The sequence below is a fragment of the Bison bison genome, unplaced genomic scaffold (genome assembly GCF_000754665.1).
Source record: "Bison bison bison isolate TAMUID 2011002044 unplaced genomic scaffold, Bison_UMD1.0 scf7180017864068, whole genome shotgun sequence".
Taxonomy (NCBI): domain Eukaryota; kingdom Metazoa; phylum Chordata; class Mammalia; order Artiodactyla; family Bovidae; genus Bison; species Bison bison.
Genome location: NW_011494640.1, coordinates 2,084,538 through 2,096,273, shown reverse-complemented (window position 1 = coordinate 2,096,273; position 11,736 = coordinate 2,084,538). Strand labels below are relative to the sequence as shown.

Here is an 11,736-nt window from a genome sequence, read left to right as displayed (position 1 = left end):
AAGCCAACTTTTTCACTCTCTTCTTTCACTTTCATCAAGAGGCTTTTTAGTTCCTCTTCACTTTCTGCCATAAGGGTGGTGTCATCTGCATATCTGAGGTTATTGCTATTTCTCCCGGCAATCTTGATTCCAGCTTGTGCTTCTTCCAGCCCAGCGTTTCTCATGATGTACTCTGCATGTAAGTTAAATAAGCAGGGTGACAGTATACAGCCCTTAAGAGCCTCTCAATTTTCCCAGGTCCTCAGACATAGCTCCAGAAGGGTCCCTGGGCTGCCACCAGGAGCTACAGCCAATGAAAATTCTACTTTTTCTTATCTATAGTAATGTTCTCTTCCTTTATTCTGAACTTCCAAGAGGGGACATAGTGTTCTTAGGCACTCATATAATTAGCCTCTTTGGGTTTTTGCTTCTGATCTATCTAATGGGAATGCTACTACTTTCCCTGCATTAAGATTTAAGTAAGATAACAGATAGGGCTTGCCTGGTGGCTCAGATGGTAAAGAATCCACTTGCAATGTGAGAGACCTGGGTTCAATCCCTGGGTTGGGAAGATCCCCTGGAGGAGGGTATGGCAACCCACTCCAGTATTCTTTCCTGGAGAATCCCCAGGGACAGAGGAGCCTGGCAGGCTGCAGTCCATGGGGTCGCAAACAGTCGGACATGATTGAGTGACTAAGCACAGCACAGCAGAAGATAACAGAGAATTTTGGTCAAGAGCATAATCTTTGGGATCAAACAGGCCAGTGTTAAAACCCCAGCTCTGCCACTTACTAGTGCTGTGATTTAGGACAAACTATATAACCTCTATGAGCCTCAGTTTCCTTAACTTGCTTTAAGTGACACAGCTTGTATTGATTCTCTATTATGCTAGTGTTTTCACAAATACTCTTTCATTGATAATCTTCGTAACAATGCCCAGCATGGTGTCTGGCCCAGAGTAGAAGAGCAGTACGATTTTGTTTAGAAAAGAAAGAGGCCAGTGATTCTGTGGGACAGAAAAGAACACTGAAATGGGATTCCCAAAACACTCCTCAGGATGCTCGGTGGGAATGAGGGGGTGGGCACCCGCACGAACACACAAGGGCTCAGGCTCAAACTTAAGGACAAGTACTTAAGAATTGTCCTGGCTTTGCCGCTAAGAAGTGCAGATACAGTTACATTATTTGATAACAGCAAATGGCTGCTCCGACAGGTCAAAAGTTAGAAACATCTTCACATGCGTTCTCTTTCATCCTCTCCATCCAAGATGTGACAGTATCCATGTAGAAAGTAAATAAAGAAAAGTAGAAAATAAATCCGTATCAGCAAAAAAGAATGGGAGTGGGGGTTATCAGTACATAACTGATTCTGACAAATTTAGATGGCAGATGGAAACATGTTGACAAATGAGGAAGTCATCATCTACAGCAGCACTGTCCAACAGAAATATGAGAGTCACATATATAATTTTACATTTCCTAGTAGCCACATTAAAAAAAGAAATTAACTTTATACTCTATTTTACTTAACCTAATATATACAAAATATTATCATTTCAACATATAAAATAATTACTTGTGATATATATGAGATATTTTACTTCCTTTTTTTTTTGTGCCAAGTCTTCAGAATCTGGTGTATATTTTACACTAATAGTACATTTCAATTAAAACTAGCCTATTTTAAATGTTTAATAACAATAGGCAGCTAGAAATTACTAAACTGGCTAGATGGTCACGAGAGGGCTACACTGGGGGCAGGAGCTGATCTGTCCAGAGTGACCCAGCAGAGACTGGCTTGAAGTGGGCACCTTTGATCAAGGGTAGAAGTAAGAAGCAGGGCTGAACAAACTGGATTAAAAACAATCTGTATTCATGAGTCATTCCCTTTATTCTCCTACACAACTTACACAACCCGTCCTGAAAAATTCTTCCCTAAAGAGACTGAATAAACTGGGAATTGAGGTTTTCAGTGGGGGCATTCCAGAGTAATACCTCTCTTCCCCTCTCTCGTCTATGGGGGCCCACAGCCTAACAACTGGCACCTTACTCACTAAAGCAAAGTCTACCAGCCAGTGAACCCTGCCCACATACTCAGAACTCCCAGTCAAACCTCCCATTCAGGTATACAATGGCAGAGGGAGACAAAAATGCATTCCAAGCTACTCAGTCCTCCACTTTTTTTTTTTCAGGTAAGAAGTGGATTTATTTAGAGAAAAACACTCCACAGACAGAGTGTGGGTCATCTCAGAAGGCAAGGTCGGCCTCCACTCTTAAATGTAACCAGACAACCAAAGAAACTAATATGCTTAGCAAACTAGTAGAAACAGGAAAACCGATTCCGTGGAGAGACAAAACTGAAGGGACACAGGAGATTTTAAAAACAAGAACAGAATGCTATGAGAAAAGATCAATCAGAAAACAAGAGGCCTCAGAGATGAAAAACAAGATTGCTGAAAAATATCTCAATAAAAAAGCTGGAAGATAAAGTTGAGAAAAATCCCCCTAAAGGGAAAGTAAAAAGAGAGAGAGAAAGACAGCTAGAGAAAGAGAGAAATCAAGAGGGGAGGAAGGAGAGGAAGAAAAGGAGAGAGATGAAAAGTATGACAGACAATGTAAGAGAAACAGACAAGCAATCTATGAGGTCTACCACCCGACGAAGAGAAGTCTTAGAACAGAAAAAAATGCAAGGGGAGATAGTAGAAGACAATTTCCCTGACTTGAAGAGACACCCAAACCTCAGGGTTAAAAAAGTCCTAAAGTACTGATAAGACGGAACGACAAAAGCTCCACATCAGACACATTCTTGTGAAATTTCAAATAATAAAAAGATAAACAGAATATTTTTAAAAGCTTTTAGAAAGGAAAAAAACAAGTCTTCTACAAAGTAACTGGAATCAAACTAGCATCAGATTTCTCATTAGAAACACTGGCTGCTAGAGACAATGGAGCAACATCTTCAAAACTCTGAGAGAATATGAATTTGAACTTGAAAATCTATATTAGGCCAAACCATCAATCAAGTATGAGGGCAGAATAAAGACATTTTTAGACATGCTAGGAAAAGAATGTATATACCTCCCACATAACCCTTGTTAAGGAAATTACCTGATAATGCACTCCAGCAAAATAAGGGAGAAGACCAAGAAAGAGGAAGACATGGGATCCAGGAGACAGTAGATCCAACCCAGAAGGGCAGCGAAGGAAAGTCCCAGGCTGAGAGCTGCACAGCAGGCCTAAAGAGCAGCCACTCCAGACTGGAGCAGGAGGATGGAGGGCTCCAGGAGGGATGTCTCTGGGGGGAAATATGGACTCTAGGCAACAGGAAGCATGACTGACAGGCTGGATAAACTTGAGGATATGTTCAAGGCCCATCGTTCTTTTGTCAATGAGAAAAAAGAAAGGCAATTAGAAACTCCAAGAAAAATAAAAGCTATATGAGAAAGTTACAATCTAAATATGAAGCAAACTAAAATGTGGCATGATTTTAAGCAATTGATGGAATGTAAGGAAAGAGAAACCATTTGCCTTTGACACTAGGAACATTCTTTTTTAAGAGGCCCAAGATTAGAATTCAGGAACTACAGCGAAGCAGTATCTTTCTATGTACACTACTCAGTCCCGCAGTGAATAACAGCCTCATACTCATAAAAATATCAAGGCCACTTATTGGTTTTTAATCTTTAGAATTAGCCCAAAGAAGACTTAAACATGACTATGTAGGAGAATGTGAATGTCAAATGTGACACAGCTGCCAGGAAGTGACAGGAGGAAGAGGGGAGGAAAAGAAATGATGGGTAGGGCTCTGAATACAAGGGTGACTCAAGGGATTAAGACACTGACTAGTGTTGATGGAATAAAAAATACTAACATACTCATATTATTGAAAAAGAGGACCAACAGGAAACTGAAAATAATAATAATTGTCAAATACTAGGAACAGCATGGATAGAAAGTGAACTAAACCTTCCACTGTCACTGCAGGAAACTGATGGACATGTGCATGTAGGGGTGGGTGTGGGTGGGTGGGTGGGTGTGTGTGTGTGTGTGGGTGGGTGTGTGTGTGGTATGCTTGTCTATAAAGAACACTTATTTCCAGTATAAGAAACCAGAAACACTGGTGGTTACCCCTCAGAAGGGAAACTGGGTAGTAGCTGGGAAAGAGAAGTCAAAGGAAGGATTTATCATTCTACATTCTTTTATACATTTTGCAATTTTAATGATGCAAACCTATTACTCCACTATAAAATCAATCAATAAATATTTAAAGAAATAAAAGCACAAGGATATTAGAATTACGGAGGTGACTCAAAAAACACTTAAAACCAGAAACAGTGAAAGAGGTTGCCTATGAGAAGTGGGACTAAAAATCTGGAGGGTAGAGTTAAAGGCTGTTTTCCATCATAAGTTGTTTTTAGCTGCACTGCATGGCTTGCAGGCTCTTAGTTCCTCAAATAGGGATCGAACCTGTGCCCTTGGCAGTGAAATTGCAGTCCTAACCACTGGACCACCAGGGAATTCCCATCATCATCAGCTTTTTAGCACTACTGGATTTGATCATACATTATATATACTTGTCTCATATTAATAAAAACTCAAAAAGTTAAATAATGTAAAATAAAACAAAACATGAACACTGGGTAACATTTGAGTAGTGTCCAGAAAGGGTTGAATTAAGGCAATTTTTAACATTTCTTTCAGTACAACCCTGGAGGACCATTTGTTAATATCTATCTATAATGTAAAATATGCCTTTTGGTGCAGTAATTCTACTTCTGGGAATCTGCTATACAGAAATATTGGATAAATGTGCAAAGATGTGCAGAAGAATGTTCCCTGCCTCACTGTTTTCAACAGAGAAAAGCTAGAAACAACTCAAAAATCCACCAATAGAATACAAAACAAAACACACGGTGCAAAATTTACTCAATGGAATATTGTGCAGTGAAGAAGTGAAGTCGCTCAGTCGTCTCCAACTCTTTGCGACCCATGGACTGTAGCCTACCACTCTCCTCCATCCATGGGATTTTCCAGGCAAGAGTACTGGAGTGGGTTGCCATTTCCTTCTCCAGAGGATCTTCCCGACCCAGGGATAGAACCGGGTCTCCTGCGTTGTAGGCAGACGCTTTACCATCTGAGCCACCAGGGAAGTCCTATGGAATACTATGAGGCCATTAAAAAAATGAGACAGACCCATATATAGTGTCATGGAAAAATATCCACCTTATATGACCATGTGAAAATGTAATAAATTATGCAATATCATGCATAGGGATTAATCCCATTTCTGTTTTAAAAAAATGTACGTGTGTGTACTTGCAGAGGAAAAATGTGAAAGGACACAGTGCAAAGTACAGTTTTCTAGAGGACTGAGATTATGTGGGATTTTCATTTTCTATGTTAAAAGCCTCTGTAAAGTTTAATATTGTTATATGACACACATATCTCTGACGATTAAAACCCAGTTATAACTAAAGCAAGTGTGACTGGGCTCCGATCATGACAGTGCCCTTTTGGTCATGCAGGGGAGAGAAAGAGAGGAGTTTCCCAGGAAACAGAGATGGACTGGCCTGAAGAAGTTCATGATCCAGAAAGCCCAGGGGTTGGGAAATGACTGTGAATGCCCCGGCAGCCAGGAGCCTGCCCCAGGAACAGCCAGAGTGCAGGTCTTGCCAAAACTCTCCCCAGTTCCAGGCCAGGAAGGGGCAGGCCTGGGCTTCTCCCAGACACCGTCTTCCCTCCTCAACAATCTGGGTTCTTGCAAGATGAAGGAAGTGGGCGAGCAAAGTAGACACACAGACATACAGATATGCATGTGAAGACACATGCACGCACACACACACTTCATTCACAGACATCTACACAGAAACACGCACACACACACAGATGTGTGCATGCACACAGACCTGGGGGAGACACCGAGAGGTTACACAAACACCAAGACGCACAAAGAAACAGAAAGAAGCAGAGAGAGAGCAAAGGAAGAGAGAGCAAGATGAAGCCCGTGCATCCCTGCTCTGGAGCTGTGGGAGACACATCCAGATCTGAGCCCCGTTCTGACCTCCCCTTCAATGGCACCTTGGGGAAATTAGGCCTGCCAGCTGTTTCTGCTCCTGCAAAAGAAGGGTAATCATCCCAAGATCAGGATGGTGCTATCGGACAGTGTGAGAAGGTTCTGTTGCTGCCTGCCTGTGCGTCGGCTGGGCATAGGGGAGCCCGGGGCCCAGCCACTCTTGGGGCAGAGGTCAGGAGCAGGTGCTGGGCAGTGAGGGGTGAAGTGAGGGGTACTCACGGATAGCAGAGGAACAGGAGGTTCAGGAAGGAGTAGGTCCTGAAGAGGTGAATGAGGGAGCGGCACAGACTCCAGCCTGTTGCCGTGAGAACGGTGAAACGGGTGAGGAACAGCAGGATGGAGCGAAAGAGGGTGACCTTCCCCCTCTGAGAAGCCTGGGTCAGGGGAGATAGGACGGGATGGGGCCTTGGATGGAGGTCATGGGGGCTGTGCCCAAATCCCACCCAGCATGGCCCATGATTCCCCCCGCTGCAGGGTGGGCAGAACCTGTCATGGCAAATCCTTTCCCTGGATGCCCAGGAAACTCCAAGAGCCAACAGGATGAACGCTCTTCACCAAGTTCAAAGGGAGCCCCCAAGGCAAGGCCTCAGGGATCAAGGGCTGGGTATGCCTCCGTGGTGCCCCCAGGGAGTAAAGGGGAGTCCCAAAGTCCCCAGGCCAGCCTCTGGGACCCAATCACCTCCTTCACGATGGACCCAATGAAGCGGCGGCCCAGAACAATGGTGGTCACCATCAGCAAGTTGAAGTCGATCAGGTGGAAATTCTGTCGGGGGCAGAGGCTGGGGGTCACGTGGGCCCCCTGCCCATATGTGGGCTTTTCACATGCCCACCTCCCCCTGCCCAGTCCTTTCCATTGGGACTGTCCCCACTCTCTGACCTTCACAGGCCTCCAGCTGAGTCAGACCAGGAAAATACCTAGAGGAGTGGAACAGGACCCAGAGGAGGGAAGTGGGACAGTCCCTGGAGACAAGAGAGTGGTGTGTGAGCCCTCCTGCTCTGCTCACCCGGCCCCTGCCCCGCTCCGGCACAGAGCTCATTCCTCTCCTTGAAATAACCATGTATGCCTGCTCCCCCACAGGACTTAAGACTCTGTGCTCCTTGACACAAAATCTGAGTCAGATTCATCTCTGCTGCCCTTACGGTGTGTAGAGTGGTGCTGAGCACATCGGGGTGAGTGTTCAGATGTCATCGGTTCCTTTTACACCTCCCATGCCCAGTGTGAGGCCAAACACACAGGGTGCTGGGCGAGATAAGCTAAACTGAAACCAAACGTGTCACTCACTCAGGTACACGCACACACAGCGGGGCCTAGCTGGGCACCTACCAGGGAGGTGTGGGAGGGCGGGTGGGAGGGCGGATACCACCACACTGTCTTGTAGATGTTGATGTAGTCGACGAAGAGGGCTATGAGCTGGCAGAAGAAGAGCTGCAGTTCAAACAGAATGCTGGCCTGGACTGGCAGCTCAGGGATCTTGCAGTGCTGCAGGGGCACGACCGTCTGGGTGGCCAATGGAGGGCTGGAGAGGCCCGTCCCCGAACTGCTCCTGGGGGTGAGAGGGTACAACATCAGGAGCTGACCGGAGAACCCTACCAAGAGGGGCTTCTGAGGCACAGGACTGTGGGGCAGGCTCAGAAAAGCAGCTGACAGCAAGGATGGATGGAGTCCTCCTACTTCTTCTGCCTCTCAGACAAAGAAGCTGACAGAGCCTTTCCCTATCCCTCCCTCATCTTATTCAGGCTTTCCAACATTCCCCAGGAAGGAAAGGAAAGGTGAGGAGAAGGGGGCCCAGAGAGGGGAGACAACTTGTCCAAGCCACCAGTGAATTAGGAGCAGAACTGTGAGTGGAATCCAGGCCTTTGGGTTTTTTATATTATGTCCCAAGTTACCTGTCCCAGGGACTGCCCTCACCCAGGGACGTTTCTTCTGATCCCTGCCCTTTAAGCCCCCATCTGGCATCTGGGGTATCACATCCTAGGGCTCAGTCAAGGACAGCTCTGTCCAAACTGCTCCTCTGAGCCCACAGGGAAGTGCAAGAGACAGCAAGTAGTTTACCTGGTGCGGGAACGGACACTGGTGACCGATGCGCTGGAAGTGTGGCCCCCACCCGAGCCCCCAGAGGATCCTGGCTCACAGAGTGGATTTCGACAGTAGGATGTCCTGTTGGGACCTCTTCGTCCTCCTGTGGGGCTCAACATAAGGTAGATCCTCAAGCCAGAAGGCATATATCAAGGATAACAACTTGGTGTCTCATTTCTTCACTCAATCACAGAGACCCATGATCGGTTCCCCTGCCTACCACTTCAAACACATCTCCTGCCATTCTCTGCCTCGACCCCATGCTTCAGCCAGCCTGGGCTTTATCTCCTTGGGCAAACCAAGCTTACTGCTACCTTCTGAGCTTAGAGTACAGCATTTCCTGCCATTCTGTAGGTATCTGCCCCCTTAACTCTCTATCTTATTTCCATTTTTCTTTTCACAGTTCATTCTTCATCTTATTCATTTGTTAACATATTTACTGCCTATCTTGGCAGTAATGGAAGGTCAGTGAGGTCTGTCTCTTTCACTGCTGTATCCCCTCCCTCTACCACAGTGCCCAGCCTAAGAGTAAGTGCTCAATAACAACATGTTGATGAGGGAAGAATCCAGCAAGGTAGATTACCCAGATTAGTAAATTCAGTTTACATGGAGTCACAGGTGGTATGGGGGTCTGGGTCCTGTGCTCTTTGAGCCGCTATACGCAGCTCCTTTGGGATACTACTACAAGTCCCTGTAGGCTTAGGATTCCTCCAGGACCCGAGATCTGGCTTAATGGGCATCCTGAACTCTCACAGTCAGGATTCAGGGCCTGAGCAAGTGTCAAGGCAGAATGGCATGGTTGTGAACCTAACACACAGACCTACAACCTCTTTTTCTCAGCTGAGCAATTTAGCCCAAGTTCCCAGGTCCTGCAAAAAGCTCCTGCACAAAGCCCCTAGGCAGCACCCCAGTCCCAAAGTTATGTGTGTGCTCAGTCACTTAAGTCGTTTCCGAAAGTTAATGTGTGTTCAGTGAGACCCCATGGACTGTAGCCTGCCAGGCTTATCTGCCCACAGGATTTCCCAGGCAAGACTACTGGAATGGGTTGCCATTTCATTTTCCAGGGGATCTTCCCAACCCAGGGATCAACCCTGTGACTACTGCATTGGCAGGCAGATTCTTTACCGCTGAACCACTTGGGAAGCCCAAAGTTAAAGCCTTGTTCATATCTCTTCATGACTGCACAGCAGCCTCCACAGACACACACAGCCCTTGCCCTAGCTTTTCTGCCTGGAAGCTTGTCCCTAACGTCTCCAAAAAAGTTCTTGTCCAGGAACTTTGCCCCAACAAGCCCCAGCAGCGCCAAAGCTCTGTTCATGTGCTACTGTACCTGGCTTAGAAAACCCCACACAGGCCACCCTCAGTCCAAATGCTCTACCCACACCCACTCTCCTCTCTTTAGAAGCTCTGCACCCACATATAGCCTCTCAGCCCAGAAGCCCCGCCTACACACAATTGCCAGCTCAGAAAACCCGCCCACTAGCCAATAGAAGCTCTCTCTGCCCAGAAGCCCGGCTCCAGAGGGGGCTCCCTTCATCTGGAAGGTCTCCTTTCCGCCCCACCTCCCCAGTACAAAGCCCCTACTGCCCAGAAAATCTGCCCCTGCACCAGAGCCTACAGGTTAGGAGCTCCGCCCTTAGCACGAAGGCCACGCCCACCGGCAGCCCCGCCACCCTCTAGCTCGGGACCCACTCTAGTGGGTCCTCATCAAAGCCCCCAGGAACCTCCGCATTTTAGAAGCCCCGCCCACCCCTCCAATGTCCCGCCCCCACAACAGAAGCCCCACCCGCAAAACGACAGGAGGGGGCGGGGTCTCCCTGGGCCCAACATCCCCTCCCCCTCCCCTCGCCGGGATCCTGTCCGCGTGGGGGAGCAATTAGCAGCCTGGCCATCCTGACCCCGGAGCCCGCCCGTTCCCGGGCCAAGCCCGACCCGTGCCGCTCACCCATCTCCTCCCCCCGGCGCTCTCCGCTTCGCCGCCGCAGCTCCTGCGGGCAATATGTCGGAGGCGACGGCGGCCGGGAGAGGACTAACCGCCGCAGCCCAGTCCCCGGGTATCAGCTGCGCGCTCCCGGCCCGCCGCCAAATTTGCATACAAGGCGGGCTAGAAGCTGGGAGCGCGCTTCTTAAAGGGGCCGTCCTGGACAAAGGCAGTGCCGCGCGCTCTTTGTCTCGCGATCTCCCACGCCCTTCCTGCAAATGCTGCTGGAAAACCCGAGAGGGAGGAGAACCTATCTCCATCTCTTCCCTTATCTGCCTTCTCCTAGCGCCTTTTCAGGGCCGAGGGAAGGGGCTAGAACCTCATCTCGGTTCCTGCATCCGTGGGTGGTCCACTGGCTCTTCAAACTGATCGCGTCCCAAATTGGGCTTTCATCTTTCTCTTTGGCCTTACTGCTCTTAGTCCATCCCAATGAAAACTTGGGAGTCATTTCCCCCTTTTCCTTCTACCGCCTATCCAGTCTTCCACCTGGTCTTCCTGATGCTCAGTTCAGTTCAGTCGCCCAGTCGTGTCTGACTCTGCGACCCCGTGGACTGCCGCTTGTCAGGCTTCCCTGTCCATCACCAACTCCCGGAACTTGCTCAAACTCATGTCCATCGAGTTTGGACGTCGAACCACCTCATACTCTGTCGTCCCCTTCTCCTTCTGCCTTCAGTCTTTCCCAGCGTCACGGTCTTTTCTAATGAGTTAGCCCTTCGCATCAGGTGGCCACAGTATTGAAGCTTCAGCTTCAGCATTATTACTCACTTCTGAGAATATGTGAGGAAGAATATCCTTCTTTCACTACATTAGTTCAAATCCTGATTCTGCCAGTTCCAAGACTTGGAGTCCTGTTTCTTGCTCTTTACTGGTAACTTTCACCTTACAGGGCTTGGTGAGGATTAAATGGAATAATGCATGGAGAACAGAGTCTGTTTTGATAAATGTTAGCCGTCATTACTGTTAAGATGTATGGCAAGCACTTAACCCAGAGGGAGCTCTCAATAAATGAGCTGTTACTAGTAATTGTTACCATTTCTTCCCTCATAAGACCTCTAAGTTGTCTCCATCATCTGGTACCTCCATCAATTAGCACAGTGTTTGGCACATAATAGACAACAATATTCAATTAATTAAGTGATTTAGGTATTTAATTAATAGAAATTCACAAAGCTTACAGTTAAGTGGGAGGAGATCGGTGTAAAAATTATAGTAAAAATCATTAGAAAGGAATGACTGCAGTGGAGGAAAACAGGAAAGGGGGATGGGAGGTTGTAATTTTAAACAAGGTAGTCAGTAGGTTTCATAGAGGTGACTTTTGAACAAACACTTGAAGGAAAGAGTGAGTCAGTCATGTAGATATCTGGAGGAAGGGGGCAGTCCAGGCAGGGCCCTCAGTTACAAGCACCAAGCACTCCTGATGTGTTTAAGAAACAGCAAGGAGGCCAATGTGGCTTGAAATGGAATAGACATGAGAGTCAGACATGAGAAAGAATGGACCTGTGGCTTTTACTCTGAATGAGATGGGAGCTACTGGAGGGCTTGAACTTCCTTTTTTAAAGAATCACTCTAGCTGTCCTGTGAGAATAGACTGTAGGGCAGAGGGGTGGAATCAGGGAGACCAGGATGC

At 47.4% G+C, this 11,736-nt stretch overlaps 1 protein-coding gene across 1 annotated transcript in view; it reads right to left on the bottom strand.

Moving 5' to 3' along the window:
* The window catches only part of TMEM39B (transmembrane protein 39B), a 19,448-nt gene extending 9,263 nt beyond the window's left edge, over positions 1 to 10,185 (bottom strand). The window contains exons 1-5 of the mRNA XM_010836898.1: positions 10,074 to 10,185; positions 8,105 to 8,231; positions 7,376 to 7,595; positions 6,731 to 6,814; positions 6,271 to 6,425 (exon numbers count right to left, since the gene is read on the bottom strand). Coding sequence (XP_010835200.1) covers positions 6,271 to 6,425; positions 6,731 to 6,814; positions 7,376 to 7,595; positions 8,105 to 8,231; positions 10,074 to 10,077 — 590 coding nt within the window. The 5' untranslated portion in view covers positions 10,078 to 10,185. The remainder of the gene's footprint in view (positions 1 to 6,270; positions 6,426 to 6,730; positions 6,815 to 7,375; positions 7,596 to 8,104; positions 8,232 to 10,073) is intronic.
* Positions 10,186 to 11,736: the final 1,551 nt, after the last annotated feature.